This window comes from Pseudorca crassidens, chromosome 6 (genome assembly GCF_039906515.1).
Source record: "Pseudorca crassidens isolate mPseCra1 chromosome 6, mPseCra1.hap1, whole genome shotgun sequence".
Classification (NCBI taxonomy): Eukaryota; Metazoa; Chordata; class Mammalia; order Artiodactyla; family Delphinidae; genus Pseudorca; species Pseudorca crassidens.
In genome coordinates, this window is record NC_090301.1 from 66,036,617 (window position 1) to 66,062,304 (window position 25,688).

General features: G+C 38.3%; 1 protein-coding gene across 2 annotated transcripts in view; it reads right to left on the reverse strand.

Moving 5' to 3' along the window:
* Positions 1–25,688, reverse strand: part of CSRNP3 (cysteine and serine rich nuclear protein 3) — a 182,323-nt gene that overhangs the window by 14,150 nt on the left and 142,485 nt on the right. For both annotated transcript variants that reach the window (XM_067741682.1, XM_067741683.1), the window contains one exon: positions 4,164–4,423. In XM_067741682.1, coding sequence (XP_067597783.1) covers positions 4,164–4,423 — 260 coding nt within the window. The remainder of the gene's footprint in view (positions 1–4,163; positions 4,424–25,688) is intronic.

A 25,688-nucleotide genomic window follows, 5' to 3' on the forward strand; every position in this document is an offset into this window, starting at 1 on the left:
GCTCCTTAAAGGAAGAGTCACCATCTGGTAACTTTTTTTATGAAGAAAGACAGCAAACAACCAAGCATTAGTCAAGGGACACATGAGAAAACTGTATAGCTTTGGAAAGCCTCTGGAAATGGTACAAGAGTAGAGAAAGGCTTGATCTTAGAAAGGAGAGGAAAAACAATCAATGTTGAAAAAACATTAAGAAAGAGAGTCCAGTGAAAGCTGTGAAAACTAAGGTACATTTCCTACACCAAGGTAGTAGAATCCAGTAAGATATAACCCCAGAGGCAATTCGAATGCCAAGGCTCTTTTGAAACATATAAATAGCCCCCTAATGCATTTTACAGACCCATGTGAAATGGGAATAAAGTCTAATGTAATTGTTCAACAATGTGGTGCAGATGATGAAATCTAAGTACTTAATTTGGAAAAAAGTATAGTATTAAGATGACTGCATTGATTACTGTGAAGAGTACAACATGTCTGAATGGGCTTGACAGGAAAAAAGTACTGTGCGCTGTAATTTAGAAATCTAAAGCTAGTTATTTCTTCTAGAAACATGCACTTTATTCAATAAGCTTTCTCTATTAATTGTTTCTAGGCAATGTTTGGAACACCAATGCCAACAACAAAAAAGACACACTTGAACCCCCCAAATAAAATTGGATTTGTTCTACAAATCTAATTGCATATATTATTTCTTAATATATTTAACTCATAATTTGATTAAGAGATGAATCACTAAATAAGAAGACATTTTACAATGAAGAGCTAAATTTCTATCTTATTTTGTTTCCAAAGAAACATCAAGAAACATCAAGATGCGTGTCTGTGTTCTTTTTACTAACCTTCCACTATGAAGGCCCCATGGGAGGAGGTGTTGTTGTATAAATGGGCTCACTATTTAGAACCTAGAGAGACACCCTGGAAAGACGCACAGGTAGAATGGAAAGAGAAACTTCTTACTCTTCTGGGGCTGTTGATTCTGAAGTAAGTAGGAAGGAAACTACCCAGTTCCAAGTCCAATGAGTTTCCTAGCAAGGGCTTAGGAAAAAGTTTGGTGCTGAGAGCTTTGGAAAGTGTTTTTTGTCAGATGCTGCCTTCTCTTTCCTTACTCAATGGGCAGCTCGCTGTCACCCACAGAGGGCCACCTCCAGGCAAAACCAAAGTGGCAAAGTTTGTCTTTAATAATCCTCCCTTTCCTCTTTGGACCCCTCTCTCAGCTACTGACCCTCTCTTGCTGCTCCAGCCAAAAAATGGAATCAATTTAGTCACATTTCGTTGCTTATGCCAGAGGTATATTTCAAAACAAACATCACAGTAAAAGTGAAATTTCAAGTATCAGAGTGAAATTTTTGGATAGGTAATGTTTTTGGATAGCTAATGTTAGATTTGGGGTAGTTAAACCTTAGACAAGCATAGTCAATGATATTTAAAAACTCATAAAAGTTAATACACTAGAGGAATCACAATTAAAATATATGTTTTCCTTCATTAATTTCCCTCAGCTTTTTTTAGCCAGTGAGTCCACATTGCCGTGATCTTTCATTCGTTTTATGTGACATGTGTTTCCGAGTTTTTGAATACTTTCAGTATAGGGAGGCTTAGATCAGATCACCTTAGAATCCCATTATCTTTTTGCTTGATATTCATTTGGAAGGAGTGATGATGTCCTAATGCCTTTTGTTTATATCTTCACCAAAAGGGAAAGCTGCATGTTTTCGGTTATCAATGACAAACCAAGACATGACACCCACTCGGATGAATGTCTTCCCAACTTCCAAAACTAAGCACAATGACAAAAGTAAATCAATAATAGAAGCCTCTTTTTTGCTTCTTCTTTAGCTTGTTAAAAATAAAAGGGTAGAAGTAACTGAATACAAATTATAGTATCAGAATATATCATTGCCTGGTATGGAGGAAGGACCCTGCAGGTGTGTAGCTCCCCCTAATAGTCATGGAATGTACAATGTGCTTCAAAGGTCACCACAATAAATCTTCTCTCAGATAGAATTACAGTCCCCTAGCTGTTAAAAAACCACTGCACACAGTACCAAACCCCAGAAAGGGACAACTCCCTATAGGTACAGAGATTGTCTTTCCCAATGCCTATAGGGAATAATCAATTAATTTTAGAATAGTAAGGAACAGGATAACATAACCAGTTTTCTATTGAGTGAGCCAGTTACTTAACATCTTTGTGCTTCTTCTTCTTTGGCTGTACACATGGTCTCATAATTTACCTACCAGTGGGGTTTTGTTAGGGTTAAATAATGTTTATAAAATGCCTGGCAAATAAAAATCACTTAATGAAGAGCAGCCATCACTATTGTTCTGCCAATATTTGAATCTGGAGAATGACTTCACCCTTTGGGTAGGGGGTAGAGTTGGTTTGCAGCGGGTTAGAAAGGCAGAGGGTGGATTTCAGAAGCAAATCTGAGCATTATCATTAAATTAGCCTACATGCAAAGCAATCATGGAGGACAACAGTAACAGTGTCTGGCTACCAAAAAATCTGAAGAGACTTTCATTGAAATCTGTCAAAAATACCACCAAAGAAAATATAAGGCACACTTTAGGCTAGGTTGTGTCTAGCTTCATTTAAGCAACTGCCTTCTTGTAAATTGGGAACAAAGCACATGCATACATTGCAAAATACATAAAAACAAGGTGTTTTGAAACACACATCACACCTCTGCCAACTGACTTCATACTGGAAACTAAAGGTACAGGTAACACAGATGTGCTTATGGTGCTTCTGCTATTTAACCAGTGATCCCTTATGTTTAGCACTCTGGATTTCCTAAGAAAGATTTCCTTTTTCATTAGATAATGATGGGAGAGCACTTTCTACATGTTGATAGGCTGATGGCTCAATACAAACATAAAGAGTGTCTCCGGTTGAGGAAAAGGTTTTCTGAGCTGTGTTTCTCTCCACTTAATCTCTAAGGTGGCACAACAATAGTTATCTCCACCTGGACCTCTCCCAGACATCACTTTGATAACTCAAAAATCTCTCAAAAGCAGTATCTCCAAAAATGATCTCATTATATAACCACCACGGCACTGCCCGCCCGCACCCCCCGGCCTGAACCTGCTTCTCTTCCTGGATTCCTTGTCATATCCTCGTTATTGAGAAAAGTAATATCACCCACAACCCATTTAGTTTTGCAAGCCAGAAATTCAGGAGTCATTCTTGACAGTCCCCCTCTTTCCCTTCCTAATCCAACCCATCATCAAGGACTGTCGATTTTATTTCCTAAATTACTCCCTCTGTCCATCTCTCTTCCTCTCTCTACCATCAGTCTAATCTAACCTACCATCATCTCTCTCCTGGACCACTGTAATAGCCTCTTACCTGGTCTGACTCCATAAGCTCCCCCAACATGGCTGCCCCTGCCCCGAAACTATCCTCACATCATAGCATGAACTGAATCACATTACCCTGCCACCCCCAACCCCATGCTTAGGACTCCTGTATGACTTCTGATGGCATCAGGATGAAGAGGAAACAAATGCCTCAACCAGACTTACAAAGCCCAACCACCACCACCACCCCCCGCATTATTCTACTTTCTTCAACTCTGCTCCAGCCATGCTAGCTCTGTGTGCTCACCGTGATTCCTCCTGCCATGAGGCAGCTCCAGCTCTCCCTGCCGCCTGAACCACTCTCGCCAACACTTCCTGTCTATCTGTGCAGATTTCAGTTCAACCATCACTTCCTTGAGGAAACCTTCCTTGACCTCTGGACCACATCAATTCCCTGTTACTTACTTTCATAGCACCTTGCAACTCCCCTTCACAGCACTTCACGAAGATGTGGTTTTATTTTGTCTACATGATTAATATTTATCTTTCCTATTGATACGTAAGTCCCAGGAGAAAAGCAATCACATCTATGTTTCATACTACATAGTCCCAGCCCAAGCACAGGGTCTAGGATCTAAAGAAATATTCATAGGATGAATAAGTAAACAATGTCAGGTAAGTTTTCCACCCTGTTTTCAGGCGACCATACTGTTTTTGCTTTTAAAAAGCTTCAGCAGACAGTCTGTTGTGGAAAATGCCCAGTTTAATCTGTGGATCTAAATATGAAAATGGTTAATGCAACCAAAGTGAGGTAAGGATGGGGGGGTTGGCAAAAAAAAAAAAGTGAGCGTCTAAGGTTTTTTTACCTTTAGCTTTAAAGAATTCAGTTTTTCCTCCCTGAGGTGTTCTCTCAGCATCTCGCGGTGAAGCCTCTCCTGCTCTCTGGCAAATTCGCCCAGGGTGTACTGGCGCACGCTGTTGTGACGGCTAGACATGCCCAGGGTGCTGCCGCCTTGGCTGGGCACGCTCGTGAAGCCCTGCCTCCTGGTGAAGTAGTACACGGTGACACAACTGAAATGTACATTCTTCGTCCTCAGCCGCTTCTCCCTTTTAAGGATGGAGGAAGCTGAAAGGGAAAGAGACAGTTCAGTGAACAGCCAGGGCAGCAGTCTTCAGAAGAGGCGAAGAATTAGAAATTGCCACTCGATGATCTTCAATCTATGGTCAACCTTTTCTGGCTGGGAGACACTAAAAATGTGGTCTCTCAGAGTTGGCACCGATTTCTCTTTCCTTTCCTCTATTTTCTTCCAGCTGTGGCAGAGTAGACTTTTAAGTCCTTCTATAATGGTAGTCTAAGCAAACTTTTAGGAAAGTTGCCAGTAGTCTGTGGATCAGTGGCACAATTTAATTTCTCATTTCCCCTAACCTTTTAAGTTTTACTTTTATGGTTTTCACATGAGCCATAGCATACTATAATCAGAAAAGACACATACTACAAACGCTTTGGCTCTTATTTTGATATGGAAGGCATCTGGCATGAAAAACATGTCTGTTTCTAAATTTTAGAAAATTCCAAAAAGCAGTAAAAATGTACACCAAAAAAGGCTCAAAGGCACCATTTAGGTATTTTTATAACCTAAATCTAACCAAGCTTTCATTTGATGAAAACTCCAATAAATAACATTACAGACAGTGGGATTTTAATCCAAGTATACATTGAGAAAATTGAAAACGTCATGAGATATATCAGAACTTTTATTACTAGTTACAGGGAAATCAAGATGCACAGAGCACGATGGAACGTTGAGATACACACTGTATTTGAGGGAAAAGAGAGCTACACGTTATAATCCTGACCTTTTGGAGTTGGAAGACATGCTAGACATCATCTAGCCCAGTCTTTTTCTTTTGTAGTGAAGTAACCCAGTCTTACAGAATTGGAGCTATCTCTTTCATGAAGAAAGAAATGAATGAAATAGACAGAAAGAAACAATGGACTCCTTGGACGTAAAAAAATACATATATGAGCTAACATTTATGGACTATGCAGAGAACTCTACATGAATTATCTCATCTTATCCTTATAACTCCTTGTGTTGAAATTACCCATGTCTCCATTTGAGGAAACCAATCCACCAAAGGTTAAATAACATGGCCAAGGTCACATAACTAGTGGTGAAACTGGGATTCATTATTCAAGAGCCCAGTCTTTTAACCATCATTTCACAGTAGAGAGCTGAGGTCATGCTAAGGGAGCTGAACAAGGCTGAGATTTGGTGTCACATTGCTTCTGGTAGATGTCAACTGCTGCAGACTCCAAAGATGACTTTTTTTTGGGGGGGTGTATATCTCTTTTTAAAAAATGTTTTATTTTTATACACTTTTTAAAGGTTTCTTCCCATTTACAGTTATTTCAAAATATTGGCTATATTCCCTGCGTTGTACAATACATCCTTGCACCCATTTTACACTCAATAGTTTATACCTCCCACTCTCCCATCCTTTTATTGTCCCTCCCCCCTTCCCCACTGGCAATCACTGGTTTGTTCTCTATATTTGTGAGTCTGCTTCTTTTATATTATATTCACTAATTTGCTGTATTTTTTAGATTCCACATACAAGTGATATCATATGGTATTTATCTTTCTCTGTCTGACTTATTTCACTTAGCATAATGCCCTCCAAGTCCATCCATGTTGCTGCAAATGGCAACATTTTGTCCTTTTTTATGGCTGACTAGTATTCCATCATATACATATATACCACAGCTTCTTTATCCATTCATCTGTTGATGGACACTTAGGATGTTTCCATACCTTGGCTATTATAAATAAAGCTGCTATAAACATTGGGGTGCATGTATCTTTACGAATTAGTGTTTTTGGTTTTTTTGGATATATATCCAGTTCATATGGTAGTTCTATTTTTAGTTTTTTTTTGAGAAACTTCTGTACTGTTTTCCATAGTAGCTGCACCAATTTACATTCCCACCAAAAGTGTACAAGGGTTCCCTTTTCTCCACATCCTCCCAAAATTTGTTATTTGTAGACCAAAGATGATTTCTATTTGGAAGGCTGTATAAGCAATGAAGGAAAAGTGAATACAGCGTCACTTTGGATTTATATAAGAATATTCTTTCAAGGGGTTCAAGTTCATTTATCTCATTTTTCCCCCATAAAACTCTCAAGCCAAATACAGAGAGGTGCTATGACACATCTCATTTCAAGGATTTACTTATTCGATAAATATAAACCAAGGGCCTACTACATGCCAGGCACTTTCTAAATGATTGGACATACTGGTGAAAAAAACAGATGGTGATCCCTGCCTGTACGGAACTTCCACTTCCAGTGATGAGAAACTCAGACAGAAGAAACAGACTCAAAGATTACAGAGCAAGAGAAGGAGGACATTTGGGCAAGAATTTAGCTTTCCCAACTTTCTCTCCTCTTTATTGCTTTACCTCTCCAGAAGAGATTGCCAGGAAGCAAATGCTTTCAAGCATGTACGTAGTTCTCCCATTTATTTATGTACACGTTCACGGCAAAATACTTGTACTCCTGGCAGCAGTGACAATTTTCAACTTAGATTTAGAAGCTCTGATCTGCTTCATAACTGTATGTTAAATCATCTCAAAACAGAGAAGAATTTGTCAAAATGTAAAAGATCACTGTAAAAAGCAAAATTCTATAATCTGCCCAGTAATCTGCTACCCTATCTGACAGCCTCATCCGTCACCACCTTACAGCAGGCTAGAGACTCTGCTTTTTGGGTGATAACTTTCAACCTAATTTACTCTTAGTATCATACAAATGATGCCCTGAAGACATTATCTTTCAAGGCCATAATTTACAAATGAAATAAAAACATTTTAATGTACTCATTTAAAATAATTACTATAAACACCTCTGATAATTTTATTACTTATTTTTTAGACAATTCATAGTACTCTAGACAAATTTCCTTTTAAAAAAATTTACTTAGATTTTGTACCTGTATTTTTAGATTATAAGAATTCTTCATGGACTTCCCTGGTGGAGCAGTGATTAAGAATCTGCCTTCCAATGCAGGGGACATGGGTTTAAGCCCTGGTCCAGGAAGATCCCACATGTCACGGAGCAAATAAGGCTGAGCGCCACAACTACTGAGCCCACATGCCACAACTTATGAAGTCCGCACACCTAGAGCCCATGCTCCGCAACAAGAGAAGCCACCACAATGAGAAGCCTGCGCACCGAACTGAAGAGTAGCCCTGGCTCGCCGCAACTAGAGAAAGCCTGCGCGCAGCAATGAAGACCCAACGCAGCCAAAACTAAATTTATTTAAAAAAAAAAATTCTTCAACCTTCTGGATGAATCTATTGTACCATCCTTTCACAAAAAGCCAGATTACACTTTCCCCAAAAGACAGTTAAGAGATGTTTTTCCAAGGCTTAGAAGAAGACAATAGTTGCAGAGAGCAGAAGCCCTTTACCTGGGCTCTTGGCATTTCTAACACTGTCAAAGTGCACTAGGATTAGTGCTTCCTCCTATCCACTATGGTTTATAATTCAAACATGTGCTTATACTTGTTTTAGCACTTGCATGTTATAAATAGCACTGTAGAAACAATGATCAAAAAGCCTATAGGATATATTTAAGAGGAAGGCTTTGAAATGCCACAAGATCAGCCTTATGAAGGATTTTTTTTTTTTTTTTTTTTTTTTTTTTTGCATTATGCGGGCCTCTCACTGTTGTGGCCTCTCCCATTGCGGAGCACAGGCTCCGGACGCGCAGGCTCAGCGGCCATGGCTCACGGGCCTAGCCGCTCCGCGGCATGTGGGATCTTCCCGGACCGGGGCACGAACCAGTGTCCCCTGAATCGGCAGGCGAACTCTCAACCACTGTGCCACCAAGGAAGTCCAATGAAGGATATTTTAAGTGTGGCTTTCCTAAACTTAGGAGCCACTCACGTCTCTCTTCTGATGATTGAATTGGAGTCCCAGAATGGGCTCTTGTGGGCTATCTCCTGTCTCCAAGCCCCGATTTGACTAACATCACAGAATGAAGTTATCAAAAAGAAGTCTGTGTTCTTCAAGCCTGGGAAAAACAGAGTAAATTCACTCAGCACAACTGCCTTAGGGAATCCGGAACCTCCCTGAAATATCTACCTAGTAATTTGTGCCCTTTACAGAATGATTGAACTCAACTTTGTGTCTCTACAGAGTCCAGGGGTTCATTTTACTACCGTGAGGTCAAGAGCAAGAAGAGAGAAGAAGGAGAAGGTGGCTTTCATTACTGCTTTGAAAAAGAACTAGTCTGTTTTCATACACAAGGCTAAGTTTTTGTTGCCTCTCAGCTCCTCTTCTTTTATCCCATTCACCATTACCATCCTGAAGCAGAAGTGTCTAAATGCAACAGTACTATATATCCTGCCCAGGACACAGCTTTTGGGACCACCATTATGGTGGTCCAACAGGGCATACTGGTGTTGCTGTAAAATGATCACATATTATGGAGATAATACTGACCCTTGTAAATTAAAGGAATAAAAAGCACAGAGTAACTGACATTAGCCATCTGAAGAAGCTACCCAACCTTAAAAAATGCTTTTAAAAATAAGCGAAGAAGAGAGTTGAGAAACTGACTAATTCACAATGGCAGGGTCAGAATGTACGTAGATAAAATAAAATAAGCTGTACCATACATTATAATAAAGAGTTCATGATCAGAGTGGATTAAAAATGGAAGCCACTTGGGATTAGCAGATGCAAACTACCATATATAGAATGGATAAACAACAAGGTCCTACTGTAGAACACAGGGAACTATATTCAGTATCCTGCGATAAACCATAATGGAAAAGAATATGAAAAGGAATATATATATATATGTATAACTGAATCACTTTGTTGTATAGTAGAAATTAACACAGCATTGTAAATCAACTACACTTCAATAAAATAACTTAAGAAAAAATGGAAGCCATAGTGCAGCCACTCTGGGGCCAATGCTTGAGCAGCAATCTAGTTACCCTCCTAAGGCACACCTGGCTCTTTTAGTGTCAACAGCTATCAGCAAAGCCCTGGTATAGCTGGAAAGGCAGAAAGCAGTAAACAGAACTATGTCTTTTGGCACTAAAGTTGGCACGTGGAGGTTGAGAGTTTATGGTCCAGTCTGATGCTAAACAAGGGGTAAATTGCGGAAAATATTAACTCTACCATTTGGGTCTGAAGTTAATAGCATACTTCTATGTGCTATGCTCAAAAGGAAAATACCAGGTGATTTGTAAGTCAATATTTTGAGTCTATTTTTCATTTATTTGGGGAAAATTCCGTAGAAGCAAAGTAAGATTGCTGAAATTAATTTGTTTATCTTGGTAAATCCTGGGCAATAAAAACTTGTGTTTTTGCATCATACAGACCAAATTAGTCAGGGGCTCTGAAAGTATGCATGTTGTTTCTTACCTTTTGAAGAACAAATCAAGATCAAATCAGTTATGAAATCATGCATGAAAACTAGCTTTCAAACAGAAAATTCAGTTTCATCAGAAAATATTTTGCATAGAAATTAGCATAACAGCTTAGATATTAAATCAATTTCCAATGTTTAAAATTATTAAGACTAAAAAAAAATGTCCTCAGTCTTCACAAGTGACTTCTGAAAATTTCCTGTGATCATATTTTCACATCTTCTCCAGCTTGATGTGATTGTCAAGGTTGGCCCCTCTTGATCATGGTGTCACACACATGGTCTCAAATCTTAACCACAAGTAAGGAGTGAAAATGGATCTAGTAACCAAGAAACATAGGAGTAGTTCCTTTGAAAATGAAGGCAATTTTGCTATCAAAAGCAATCCCTCCTTGTTCTAATTGTCCCCTTTTATTCCTTTAAGTCACATTCTCAAGTTTCTCAAATATATTTGCCCCAGTTGTGTTTATTTTGTTACTTTGCTCAAGTAAGGTACTTAGGGCCGCAGTAAATCATTTTAGCGGGAGCAATTCCAAAAGACTGATAAGAAGGAAATATCTTAAGGCATGGGTAAATGAGAGGCAAAATGAAAGTAAAGACTAATTGGGAATATTTTCCTTCCAATCATGAACAAAATCCAAATTACCCTAAGTATGTAACATAAAGTGATGGCCAAATCAATGTTATGGTATTTTATACTCAGTATGTTACTTTATACTCAGTTATGAAGGATATAACGCAGGCAAAAACAATCACAAAGGAAAGAAAGAGACTTTCCCAAACACTGAACATGTTAGAGACAATATTGGGTTATTCCCAATATTTTGGAATTGAAGTGCTTTGCATTTCCCAAAATTTCATCAGAACTGAGACAGTCAGTAAGTGTAAGAAAATGTCAGAATCCATCAAAGAGCAAACCAGCGGCTTGTTTTTCTTTTACTACTGACTTTATTTCTATGAAAGCAGCATTCAAAAGCAAAAATCAAGGAAGAGTAGCTCCAACTTGAAGTGATGCTCAAGTTATCAAGTCTCAATTTGTATTTGGTTTCCTACAGTGTGAATGATAGCTCTAAATGCTTTTCAAATTGTAGCGCATCTGTCTCTCCAGCTCCTAAATGCCATTCTTCCCCATCTCGAACCAACCAACCAATTTATGTACTAGTAAAGCAGCAAATAGACTGGAGAATATAAAATATGATAGACATACATAAGAACCAGTCGTCTTCTGATTCTGATGTCAGTCCTTCTGTAGAGGACTAGGTTTATAATTTGTAGACAAGATTAGGTAGTTTAACCATAAGTATTTTCCATCCTATAACAAGATGAAAATATTCACCAATGGATTACTTTTGAGACTAATAATGTCTTTTGTTCATTGCAGCTTCTGAGTGAAATAATTCAAGATGAGACCCTTTTGGTTAAATCCTTAGTTTACAAAAACAAAACAAAAAACCCTCTCACGTAAGACTGTGTGATAATACATTTTCTATCAAGATATGTAAAAATATTGTATATGCATTTAAGCAAAAAAAAAATTAACAAGAAGAGAAATAATATAAAAAGATGACCCTTGAGGCTAAAGCTTTGTTTTGGATCATGAATATTCATGTCACGTCGTCATCCACTGAGTCTGTCAGCTACGTCCACACAAGCAAGCACGAGATCTGCGTGGAGGGAACCAGCTCTCTCCTGAGTCTCTCCTGACAGCTACAGGCTACAGGCCACTCAGCACACTGCAATTATAGGGGTGGTTTAATAGTGTAATCATCTACTTGCCATCCTCAGCTTGAAAAAAAATAAGGTTTATTGCCCAGGATTTTGATGTACATTCAGAAAGCGGCATATAAAAATTAAGTGCAAGCTTCGACCTTCCAGCTTTGATGTCATAAATAATTAAGATGATTAACTCACAAGGAGTGGTTGGTCATTTCTCAGAACTAGCTGTTTTTCATTCACACATTTTTATTTATTAAAGGTGCCCCCTGCACTTTCCCCCTAATTCTTGTGAGTAATCTAAAAAAATAGGGAAGAGGTCATTTTGTTCTCATACTTGTTAGGACAAAAGGGATAAATACGATAGTTTGGAGTTATAAACTTGAAATTAAAAAATTGGGAGAAACTAGTAAGGACCTAGTGTATAGCACAGGGAACTCTACTCAATATTCTGTAATAACCTATATGGAAAAAGAATCTGAAAAAGAATGGATATATGTATATGTATAACTGATTCACTTTGCTGTATTCCTGAAACTAATACAACATTGTAAATCAACTATACTCCAATAAAATTGTTTTAAAAATGGAAAGAACAAAATTTTAAAAAGAAATCATGTTCTCTCTTTTATATAATCTTAATATATAGTTGACTTAGCACTGACCCTCTCCTGCTTACATTAAACGGCTGTTCCACTGAAAATGTGATGTGACTTAGAAAGCGCTAGCCATCAACATCAAATGCAGTTAATACTGGGGATGGTGAATTGTTAAACTAAAACAAATTTAGATTAAACCGTAGATTAAAATAGCACCACTAACTGAGCGATCTACCAAGTTTCATTCTAATTTTCCTTTTTCATCAATTCATCCATCAAATAGTACTAGGCATCATGAATCTTGGAGTTTTAATTCTATATTTGACATGAAGTCTTCCTTCTGGTCTTTATATGATAAATTGTGTGTTTATATGATACATCACTTAAAGTTTGCACATTAAAATCCTTAAGCAAAATATTCGAAAGACAGTATAATATTAAAGTGTTTTGCTAAATCTGGGCCCTGCATTCTGTTCAGTTCTGCCCTAAACAGACTGGAAGTTGGGAAATTTCTTTCCTGTTCCATATATTCAACTCGCCATCTGACCTTATTACTAGTGAGAACAATTTCACAGAATTATGATCAACATTATTATCACCTCTTTTCTCTGTTCACACTATGTATATTCTTTTAGATAACATTAAAATTTTACAAGGAACCTAAGATTTCTACAGAGCTGATATTAACATTTACATATGGAACATTCATTATTACTGAGGTCTTTACTGTCTTCTCATTTTTAAAGAATGCTTCTTTATTATAAGCATACGGTATTACTAATGAATTAGAGAAAATATTTCCTATCCCGATACCTGGAAAATAGTAAATTGTTAGATAATGTACTTAAATCAAAATCTGAATTCTAAACTTGCTGATCTCCATTATACAGATTAGATTAATGGGCACCTTCATTTCTCAGTCATTAGTATTTTCAGAATTATGTTTATCTACCTCACAGGAATATTATCAGAAATAATTACCTTTGTTAAAAGCCTTAGGAATCACAGATGGAAAGCATTACATATGCAGACTACTATCTTGGTATTGCTGTTAAACCAAGCAAAAAGTGTGTTTCTTTATTATCAGTGAGAAAATAAGTACCACCTACTTCCCAGCTTGTTCCTTTAATCTCTCATATGTGCAATTAAACCCTAAAACTTCATGCTTAAGAAATACATTTCTCTGCTACTAAAGTAACAGCTATTTCCAAAATATATAAACTTAAACTCTCACTTTATTAAAATCTCAACATGGATACCATCTTAAGACTATACCGTTTCTTTAACTGGGAAAAAAAGGTAGTCATTACTAAACATAAATATTCGCAGTTCTGGCTGCAGTCCAAGTTGTAAGCACTTTCCTCTGCTGTCTCAGCAATTCTCCTGATGTCAAAGACGCATTAAAATAAATGGGAACCATATGGCTCCGCAGCAGAATACCCACGCTCTTACAACGGAGAGGGCAATGCAATTCATTACCACCATTGGAGAAATATTTGGGGGATATAGAATATCTCAATGCAAAATAAAGCTGCATGAGGCAGGTCATTTGATTAAAATGCTCACACAGTGACAGAAGGAGACATTTGCTATTCTTTGGCTCTACTAACCTGTTTTGCTGCTTTTTACATTTTCTCAGTACCACCATGAGCCTCTCCTGTTGGAAGGATTAAACAGCACTTCCCACCTGCTCAATGACTTTCCCACACAGTATCTCATCTGATCCAACAATATAGCCCCATCAAGCCTCACATATCTCGACAATCCAGGTCAGAACATCACTGAACAACAATAACAACAAAACAAAGCAAAATCCTCTAAAACAACAAGAGCAGCAACAAAACTCTTCTAAGAGCAAGTCATTCTGCAGAACAACACTGGGTCAAAGATAGTATACTTGAACTTTGAACTTTCCCAGGAAGGATGAAATCTGGAATCACCTTTTTCTTTTTTACCCTTAGGCCTAAAAAGTCTTTATTATACTTACCCCCAATAAAAATCCAAATCGTTAAAAACATAAAAGGAAGAAGTTCATCAATGCTGTATTATTGGCTCCATATGTTAGAAATGCTAAATTTCAAAAAGAGATCCAGGGCTGCAGAGTTGGGACTAAAGCAGAGGCTGCAAAGGCAGCTGGGAGGGGGGCAGCTGGGGTTACTGAGATGCCTTCTGTTTCCTGGTTGTCAATGAGTGATTTGGGAGGCTTGTAAACGTCAAAAAAAAAAAAAAAAAAAAAAAAAAAGGAAAAGAAAAGAAAAACTTTATGATTTTTCTACAAACATATATATTTTTCGATTGAGCATATTCTTCAAGTTCTCATAATCTCCTCCTTGTCTGTTTTAACACTTTTTAAAACTTTGAATAAGGAAATCTCTGAAGTATCACGTCTGGCATAAAATTACTACCCAATACCTAACAATACCAGGAAAATAGATTGAGACTCAGCTCAAATGTCAACTTCAGGAAGACTTTCATAGAATCCTTAAGATGAGGTAAATGCTCTTTCTACACATTTCCAGAACATCGCTGCCTTGATACAGATGAGTGTGCGTTTCTCCTCCACTGCCTGCTAAGGACCTAGGGGGCAACGACTGCATTTTGCTCCCTGGGGAACCCTCAGCGTACAGCACAGAGCTGGGCACGGAGGACTCACTTGATAAATGTCTGGGTCACTAAATTCGATGAATGAATAACTGAACTATGGGCTAAATAAGTAAACATATACATTTCCTAAATATATTTTCCTTAATTTTAAATGATAAGATGACATTTGACAGTTTTCCCCTAAAGCCTCATGGTCAGTGTCTTCCTTCCTCACTAATTTCTATTCACTTTATTTTCTAGAGACACCTTTCAATAAAAACCATTATATACTGAAGAGGGGACACATCGCCCTCATGGCTTGAGGGTACACATAACTTTTGTATTAACAAACCATTTGAAATATGCTATATTTTACATTTCACTAGACCTAACATAAAAAAACAAACCCTGGCACCATAATAAACCTCTAAATAATCCATTAATAATGAGTTGGTAAACCCATCTCTGAAAAGCAAGTAGCTGGCAAGGGAAAGAGTTATCTGAATATTATAAAACGGTTTTGAAAGAGAAATCCTGTTGATAAAATATCACTAATTGGACGGGGCTTCCCTGGTGGCGCAGCGGTTCAGAGTCCGCCTGCCGATGCAGGGGACACGGGTTCGTGCCCCGGTCCGGGAAGATCCCACATGCCGCGGAGCAGCTGGGCCCGTGAGCCATGGCCGCTGAGCCTGTGTATCCGGAGGCTGTGCTCCGCAACGGGAGCGGCCACAACAGTGAGAGGCCCGCGTACCCAAAAAAAAAAAAAAAAAAAAAATATATATATATATATATATATATATCACTAATTGATATTGATATTGACCTCTGGCAAAAACAGGATTGAAATTCGTGCCTTTAGCAGTTCATTAGTGATAGATCTACAAAACAATTCTGTCTCCTAGTATTTAAATTGTTATCTTCACCTTAAAGTAGTTACTTACCTTAAAATATCATATTGCACAAGATTTATAATTTCCTATGAAATTTTATAATAACATCCATATTCTAAGTCATCTAATTTTTCTCTTTTTATTGATAGTGGTGATTAAACATAAGTAAAAACCATGGTTGATGAGCTCCTGAGAAAAGTTGCAGAAGCAAGCAAGGAGGATTTAAATTTTTTTTTTTTTTTGTGGTACGCGGGCCTCTCACCGTTGTGACCTCTCCCGTTGCGGAGCACAGGCCCCGGACGCGCAGGCCCAGCGGCCATGGCTCACGGGCCCAGCTGCTCCGCGGCATGTGGGATCTTCCCGGATCGGGGCACGAACCTGTGTCCCCTGCATCGGCAGGCGGACTCTCAACCACTGCACCACCAGGGAAGGCCGGATTTAAATTTTTATTGAAATATGAAAGCAAGATAGAATTGATACAATATGGGCTAGAATGTAAACTGAATGAAGGCAGAGATTTGTCTTCTCTGGGACGATTTTACCTTGACACTAAAGAGTTATCTTGTTAACGTTTTGCAGATGGGGGCAAAAACATGAGTTTCTGGATCAGAAACAAACTACTTCATTGTTCACAGTACAGCAAGCAGCATGAGCATCTTGTTCTTGTTGGTACTCCTTGTCCCCCAGATTCTATGGGGGCAATGTGGAGGGGTCAAATAGATGCTACATGCATAGTAGGTTTGCATTGTACCAAAAGCATAGTAAGTTTGGGAACCCACTGTTTTTTTAGTAAGCAGTAAGCAAACCTGCTCTTCGTCTGGAAGGAAGGAGACATTACTTCATCCTTCAGGGCTGCTTGCTACAAATGCAACACTGAGAAATGGCCCAGGTATAGAGGGGACAGGGCAGTGCATTCTTGGCAAGGGTCTCCCAACAGATTTTTTATTTATTTTGTTCATTCATATATCCCAAGCACCTAGAATAGTGTGGGGATATATTTAATACATAGTTTTTTAATGAATGAGTGGAATTTATTGATAGGGTTCTACTTTTATTGAACTCTAATTCTTGCAAAATAAAAATTTCATAAGCACCTACATCATAACTATTTATTACTTAGTATGTGAAAGCAATATTCAAAACACATAAAGAAACAATTTTCCCTATAAAGAGTCTATGAACTAAAGAGTTTCCTAGAGAATGCTTCGTGAGGTATTTTTATTCCTGTAAAGTATAGCATTGTTCCTCTCGGTCTCTTCATAGCTCACAGATACCTCCCTTTGCAAACATCTTGCCAAAGGAGAGAATAAGTCCAAAGTTCTTGGGAATGATTTTGGCAGCCCCCAGGAGTAGTACCAGTTACGATTTGCTATCACATCTATGGGGCATGTAAGGGAATACAGGTGTCCCTCAGTATCCATGGGAAATTGGTTCTAGGACCCCTCATGAAAACAAAGCCCATGGATACTCAAGTCCCTTATATAAATTAGTATAATATTTGCACATAACCTATGTACATCCTCCTGTATACTTTAAATCATCTCAAGCTTACTTATAATAGCTAATACAATGTAAATGCTATGTAGATTATTGCAAATACAATGTAAATATTATATAAATAGTTGCCAGAGCATGGCAAATTCGTGTTTCTCTTTTTGAAACTTTCTGGAATTTTTTCTGAATATTTTTGATCATTCATTGGTTTAATCCGCAGATGCAGAATCCATGGATATGGGGGGGCCAACTGTGTGTATCCATATATATTCTCAGGTACCTCTGGAGGTATAGAAACAGTCCTCCTTTTGGGATCTATGTTTTCCCTTTCCTATGCTACTCTTATGACATATGGGTTGTTACAAGAAATATTTTTTCCAAAGCTAAATGTGACCTCAGGTTCAGGCTATGTAAGGGAGAAGCAAAGGTGTAAAAAGGTTTCTTTTCCTTCTACATTTTAGGATTTTATATTCCTTGGGATGGAAGAGAAAAAATGAGCGGAATGAGTATACTGTGTTTAATAAAAGCAGGATTCAGCCTCTTCTATCTTCAAGACCACCACTTCTCAATGATTTCTATGTTTCTTTTATTGTCTGGAGTGAACTCAAACTTGGAATCTTGGTTCTCAGCATCTTCCACTAACCAGTTCCCTGACCTCCCTCTCATGTATATGTGGTCTTCAATGTTGCTAAGTCCAAGTTTTAAGTGACTTTCACAAGCAAAATACTCATCTCCAACCCCTGCCACAGACCAATTCATTCACCAAAGGGAGCTGGTGCTGGGAGTTGGCAAAAGGAAAAATGTGAGAAGCAGAATCAATTTGAGGTAGACCCTGCCTTGACCCCCAGACTTCTGGCCTTTGATCAAGAATTCAGTAGGGATAACGTAGGATGTTTTTTGAGTATGTGAATAATCTTGGAAGAGTTAAGGGACTATTATTGTTCCCAGATGGTAATGGATATAATTACTTTCCATCAACAGAAGAAGTTACCCCTTTTTCTTTTACAAGTCATTGAAATTAAGAAAGACTAGAGGAGGCCATAGGTAGCTTTGAGCAAAGAACTCTTTGGGGAGGGGAGGTCTGGGTACAAGGATCCAGGGTGCCCCAGGGCAGCTTAGGCATATTAGGGAAAGATAAACCAGGACTTGGTGAACTGTTGCTGTTACCTAGTTTAAAATTTCATGCAATCTGTTACTACAATCTATTGCTACACATTTCGATAATCTATACATAAAGTAAGGATGTTTGTACATATGCCAATTTTAATGATAAAGGTGTGGAATCACAAAGTTTGGAAACTTACTAGTACATAAGAGGTGAAATTGGAAAAGACAAACTTGGATAATTTTAAAATGTTGCTTCTATTATTGAAGTTTTATTTGTGTATTCACCGTGTGCCAAGGACCTTTCTTATTGCTTTATAGGTAGTAATTCATTGAATCCTCACACCAATACAAGCATGGTTTGAATAGGTACAACTGTTCAATTTTGTGGCTGAAACTGAGGTCCAGAGAGGTGAAGTGGTTTACGAAAACCTCACAGCTGGTAGCAGGGAAGCCTGATCTGAATTCAGACAGTGTCAGTCCATAGCTCAAGCTGTTAATCTTGACAATATCCTGCCTCCCTTCCTTAGTTCCGGAATGGGCTAATACTCTTTTTTTTCCTTCTTATATTCCATGAACACCTGCTCTCAGGACTCAGAAAAAATCTAGAATTAGGGCAATGATAATCTAGCCGCATTATTAAGAAACCAGGAAGAGAGAAAGCAAGTTGTTTGTGTTTTAGAAGCCGTTAGAAGCAACACAGGTAGTAAACCATTGTAAGCCTCTGCTGTTTTATCACCAGAATGCTAGTGGCCTTGAGCTATAAATCCTAATGACACAGGCTTTAGAGTCAGACACACCAGCAGGTTCATTGCTAACTTAGGTCAGTTACTTAACCCCTGTTTCCTTATCTCGAATCTCCCAGGGCCACTGTGACAAAGTAGAGGTTATAACCATGAACTCTGGAGCCAAAGCACTTAGTTCAAATCCTGGGTCTGCCATTTACTGGCTGTGTGACCTTGGACGAGTTACTCCCTCTATGACTCATGTATAAAATAGTTTTAATAATAAAACCTACTGCATAGTGTTGTTACAAGGATTAAACAAATTAACATTTGTCAAGCATTAAACAAAGCTTGGCGCATGGTAAGTACTATATGTTTGTTAAATAAAAATAAAGAAATTAATAAATCATTCATATAATTTGAATTCACATAAATCATTTATATAGAGCAGTAGAGCGTCTGAAATGGAGTGATCGACGTTTGTTAACTATTCATTGTTAGGGACTAGTCCTGTATGACAAGTGTTTTACAATGAAAATGCTTTGTTCTGTACTTTAAATGTAGAATATTCTGAACTTTAAACATATTTCTTTTCATTTCTGGTACATTTTGGCCATTGAGTATCTGACATATATATATCTGACATAGCTGACATACATATTTTGGGAATTATGCAAAGTCCTAGGGCTGTAACTGAATAAAAGACAAAAGGTACCCCTAAGGGACATTTAGTCTAAGGAGGATATTTTAATCTTGATTTCGTGGAGGAGACCATGGAGGCTCAGAGTGGTTTTCATCCAAGGTCACAAGCTGGCAAATGAGCCTCACGTTCAGCTCCATCTGGCTTCTCGCTGGTGCCCTTTGCATTGCCCTGTTCTGCTCTTTCTCCTCAGGTGTCAACATACCCGCTTTGCCATTCTCAGTTTTGCTCTTTCCTTGCTGTGGGTATTGCAACTCCTGTCTATACTTCAAAATTATAGGATTTAAAGAACACTTTTCTTTTTACTTGTTCCCTTCAACATGAATTGATTTACATTTATCCGTCTATTCATTTCTTTACTCACCCATATTTATCACCATTTATCTGTGGCCAGATCACGAAGATATGAAGATACAGTCAGTCCTCATTATTCATGGATTCTGTATTTGTGAATTTGCCTACTTGTTGAAACTTACTTGTAACCTCCAATCAATACTCATGGCACGTTCGTGGTCATTCACAGACATGCCCAGAGCAGTGAAAAGTTTGAGTAGCCTCATGTTCTCAGCTGAGACTGAACAAGGGGACTGCCTGCCTCTCTGTTTCAGCTCTCCTAGTGTAAACATGCATCCTTCACGTAGTACGTTTAGTGCCACAGGATTTGCACTTTGGGGCTTCTTGTTGGTCATTTTGCTGTTTAAAATGGCCCCAAAGCGTAGTGCTGAAATGTTCTCTAGTATTCCTAAGTGCAAGGCTGTGATGTGCCTTACAGAGAAAATATACACGTGTTAGATGAGCTTTGTTCGGGCGTGAGTCACAGTGCTTTTGGCCATGAGTTTAATGTTAATCAATCAACAATAAATATTAAATAAGGTGTTTTGAAATAGAAACACACTAAACAAGGTATGTATTGATCAGTGAATGAAAATCTTAGGACTAGAGGCTCCTAGAAACCTAGCCCTGTATTTCTCCTAGGAACAGTGGTTCAGTATTTGCTAATTTGGTGTTTGCTGCAACTTTATAGAACACAACTACCATGAATAATGAGAATCAGCTGTACTTCTTCTTTGTTCATGGACCATTTTCTAACAATTGACGGCTGAGCAAAGTTAATAAATAGAAAAGTGACAAAAATGGTATTTAAATGATTAAAATATATAAAAAGTGTTCAAACTCACTAATAATCAAATAAGTAAAAATCAAAACAATAACAAAATCCAATTTTTTCCCATTTAATTAGCAAATAATACAAAATTCTAATAATCTTAAATTGTGGCAACAGTACAAAGAGATGAGCACTTTTCTATACTACTGATTGGTATATAAATTATTGCAACATTTTCAGAAAGCAATTTCTCAATGTATACCAAGAACCTTAGAAAATCTTCATCTTGTTTTGAATAAAAATAATTCTGAATCTAGAAATTGATCTTAAAAAATTAAGAAATTTAAAAAATTATTTATGTCCAAACATGTTCAAGTTATGCATACTGCCAAACTGAAAACCCCTAAATGCTCAACACTATGGAAACGGTTGAGTTAAAACAAGCCTCTGTCCATATGAAGGGATAGTTCTGTAGCCAACAAGATTAATAAGATTGTGCAGATGTTTTAATAATACTAGAAAATGCCTGATATAGTGTTCAGTAAAAAACAGTAGCAGATTAGAAAAAAATGCTTAACAATACAGAGCAGCTATATAATAATACATGAAAGAAATACTGGGAAAATATACCACAATGCTAATATTGATCATTTTGGAGTGATAGGGTTATAGTTTTTAAAAATCCATTTCTTTATGCTGTTTTGAATTTTCCAACTCTTCTACAATGAACATCACAAAAAGCTGAAAACTTAGACTGTAAAATTTCCATTGTGCCCTTTAAAAACACTTCTATAGCTTTCTGAACATAAGACAATAAAATTGTTTAGTGCCTTCATGAAGTGGCATTACTATAAATGAGTCATCTTATACCCCAGCACTTATGACCATATGTTTCACATTTTCTAAATTCCATTAAATATAAGCACAAGTACTTATACATAGAATTCCATATAGTATGTTTAAGAGCCTAAACTACTCCATAATGGTTAGGAATATGTTATTCCTTGCCTGTCTCATCACAACCAGCTGTGAGTACTAATTTGGAGCCAGTGAGGATGAGCCTGGAAATATATTAATAACTTCATCTCCATTAGCATGCCAGGTATACAATTAGTCTGTTCTTCCTCACAGGGCATACCGACATCCACTGGAGAGTAGTGTTTCTGCCAGATCTCTATATAAAGACCCAGAGAGTTTAAAGCAGCCTCATTCTTGGTTCTGAATTCACATTCCATTTCCCTGTTAGAACTGAAGCTTTTCTAGCAGAGCCCTGGTCTCTTTTAGTTCTTTCCTCCTACTCAGGACTTGGTCTTATTCCTTCAATTCCAAGTTATTTTATGAGTTAGTGCTATATGGCCTTGTTGAATCTACTTAGAATCTTAGCTCTGTGACCTGCCTATTTCCTTGATCCCACAATATCTTCTGCCATACTTCTTTTCACCATATCAGACGTTTTAGCTAAAAACAAAAAATTGGCCTAGACCAGAACCATATGCCATGATACCTGTGGTATCGTGAATAGGACTGCTGATTTTCTTGCATAGGGGTCAACCTTACTGCCCAGTCACTGCCCTCAATCCCAATCTACCAATCATAAACCACATCTCTGTGTGCTCTGCTCCAGCACTGGTAAAAACCAGAAGAATTTGTAGGTAATGAGTCAACTAATGCTTAATTCTCTAATTATTTAAAAAATAATACAAGTGTAGGAGAATTAGCATGATGGAATTTTGGAATGGGCGGAAAAAATATCCATAGAGTCTAAGTTTTGCTAGAATTCAAATATACATGTGACTTACGTATATTGGTTTGGCCAAAAAGTTTGTTCGGCGTTGTCTGTAACATCTTATGGAAAACCCAAACAAACTTTTTGGCTAACCCAATACAAGTAACATAGATATATGTTTTTATAGTCATATATCCATTTGTGATTAGTATCTGGTTGATTTGCTAATTTGATTCTAGCGAAGCCAAGGTTGTACATGGTAACAGTAATCACCTGTCCTGTCTTGTACATCAATGCTGTCAGTTATGAGAACTAAATGGAAGAGATGAACTTGAGTAAGGCAAATACATCAACATTACTGGGAAAGCATCTCAAGACATGTCATATCAATGAACTTAGAATGGTTTTCCTCATACACTGATCTCTAAAAACACACAGATCATCTTCTTATGTTATTCACTCCTTCAAGGAGTTCCTCACATATACGCTCCTAATTTATGCACGCAATTATGTAGGCATGCATTCATACTCATTCACTGAAGAAACATATATTAAGCACCTATAACCCAGGCAATTTCTAAGTGGCTTCTGCATAAATTGCCAATCTGCTGACAAAACGAGTGTGCCACTGGCCACAGCCGATAAAGACAAGGAAGTTCATTTGACCCAATGGAAGACATTGTTTTTCTTAATGTCTATAGGAATACTATTAAAACAGTGTCAGGTGTTTACATAGATTCAGGAAACTGAGTTACAACAAAAACCAGGTTTCTTTACTCTTTAGTCTGCCACTCCCATGCTGTATTTGAATGTTTGGGAGCAGAAACTGGAGGGAGCTAAATGGTTCTGCATAATGAAAGGATGTGCCTTGCAGCTCTCAGGGGAGCAATTCAGGGGGAAAAGAGAGTATGGAGTGAGGAAGAGTAGAGCCAGGGAGAGGAGCAAGGTTACACATTTTGTTATGCAATGATTACCTATGACTCTGAAACAGATTTTCATTTCTACAGAATCATGTCATTCTCATCTGCAATCCTGGTGAACTGCACTGGACCATGGCCACAACATCGAGATGACTACTGTCATCTGTCACAAAATCTAGACCAGTCCCGACCAGTCTCACCATTAAGTGAGATACTGTGTGCAGACAAGATAATACTGTCTCATATGTAAATGGTATAATATATATAGTATAGTATAATAAATAGTATAATAAATAAGATTAAGGATTCAAAATCCTGTCCTGGGTGTACCAACATTCTATGATGCCATGTTTCTACCTGCGTACAAATCACTCACTTGCACTTTGTCACTTGCTCTCTTTCTTTCTGCTTCAATGAACGCCAACCTCCTTGTTAAAGCCGACAATTATCCCAGAGAGTAAAGTCTCAGATGTGCCTCTGAGAATGAGGGTTAGGGTTTCTGAAGACTTTGGAATTTAGTTTCTATTTAAAATTCCTTCTTTTCCTGGGAGGAAAATAGAGGCAGGCTTTTACCAACCTGGATGAATCAAATTACCCCGTGTGGTACTGGGGTACATTTTTGATATCTATATAGAGAGAGAAAAGAGTAAGAGTTTCTCCCAGTTCCACCCACTCACCTCCACTGTGATCACAGTAAGCTTTTCAAACAGAAAGCAAGAGGATGACCTCACAGGTGCCCCGGGGGCCCAGCCTGGCTGCACTGCTTTGGCAGCTCTCCCACTCATCAGATCCGCTGCCGAGGGCTTCTCAGTGTGGATGGTAATTCATAGGGGAGAGCAATCAGCTCCCTCTGCGGAGAACACCCAGACGGAGCTCCAGGCAGCTCCTCCCTCAGTTCCAGCCTCAGTGCCGGGAAGGCTCTGCTCGGGACTGCACTGGCCAAACCCACCAGTCTGCTGGGCCGGGAAGGCACCAGGCACTGTGAACATGCTGGGGGACACCAAGATGAACAACCCATGATGTCTTCCTAGACAAAAGGACACTATAATAAGGAACACAGAAGCATCTAAAATAGCAAGGCAAACACATCGGTGCTAGAATGGCTTTCGTCTGCAGGTTGTGTTGGCATTGTTTCCAGACACTAGAGTGCAATTATTATCACCTAACAGGTAAGTTTCTTCATGTTGTTGAGAGCAAGGAGCATGCTTCACAGTCTTTATCTTCTCAGCCTCTAGCACAGAGCCTTGCACACTTCCCTGTGTAACCTAGGTCTCTGCTCACGTGCCTTTTCCTCAGAGAGGCCCATCCACCATTCTCCATTCCTTTCCCTCCTTTATTTTTTGTCAGAGTCCATATCACCGCCTGATGTGATACATTTGTCTGTTTGTTTTCGTTATGACCATCAGAATATAAACTTACAAGGCCCTTATCAGACTTTTCACCACTGTATCTTCAGTGCCTGGAACACTGCAGAATAGGTGCTCAATACATATTTTATAAATAATATTTCACAACAAATAAATACTTGTAGAATGAACGAATTGCTTTAATACTGTAACAGATGTAGGGAATGCTATGAAAACTCAATGGAGAGATTAATCTTGGCTGCTGAAGGATCAGGAAAGGTTTAATGGAGCAGGGCCTTGAAAGTGTGGGTAGGATTTCAACGGTACTGAAAAGAACCCCAAGGGTGCCAGGGACAGAACACATTCAGGGATCCACAAAGAGTGGATGGTTGCAGTTCTGTTCATACTTCAGTTACTAGTTAAATTTAACAGATATTTACTGAGCACCTTACTATGTGCCAGGCACTATTCTCAGCACTGAAGAAATGAACAGAGGAATTAGACACAAGCCCTAGAATCCAACATACAATAGAATAGACCAGCTTGGTTTTAAACTCAAATCTTGTGATCAGGAGACCGGATTTTAGTCTGTTCCCAGTGGGGAGTCTTGGAAAGCTTGTAAGCTGGGGGATTGAAGTTATTATGTGGAAAACAAAGAAAGGCATTAGAATGTTGAATAAAGCAAGACTAAAGAAGCTTCAATTATCAGAAGAGATTTCTTTCTTTTTGTAATTAAAAAGTAAATATTTCCTGGTCAATTTCATAAGAAATCTTAGAAAAATAACAAGATCAAAATACAGTCAATGCCAGAAGGCTGAGGCTTGATGACAGACCATTACATTCTTCCTTAAAGATAGAAACTCAAGGACTTCCCTGGTGGTACAGTGGTTAAGAATCCACCTGCCAATGCAGGGGATGTGTGTTCGAGCCCTGGTCTGGGAAGATCTCACATGCTGCAGAGCAACTAAGTCTGTGCACCACAACTACTGAGCCTGTGCTCTAAAGCCCGTGAGCCACAACTACTGAGCCTGCGTGCC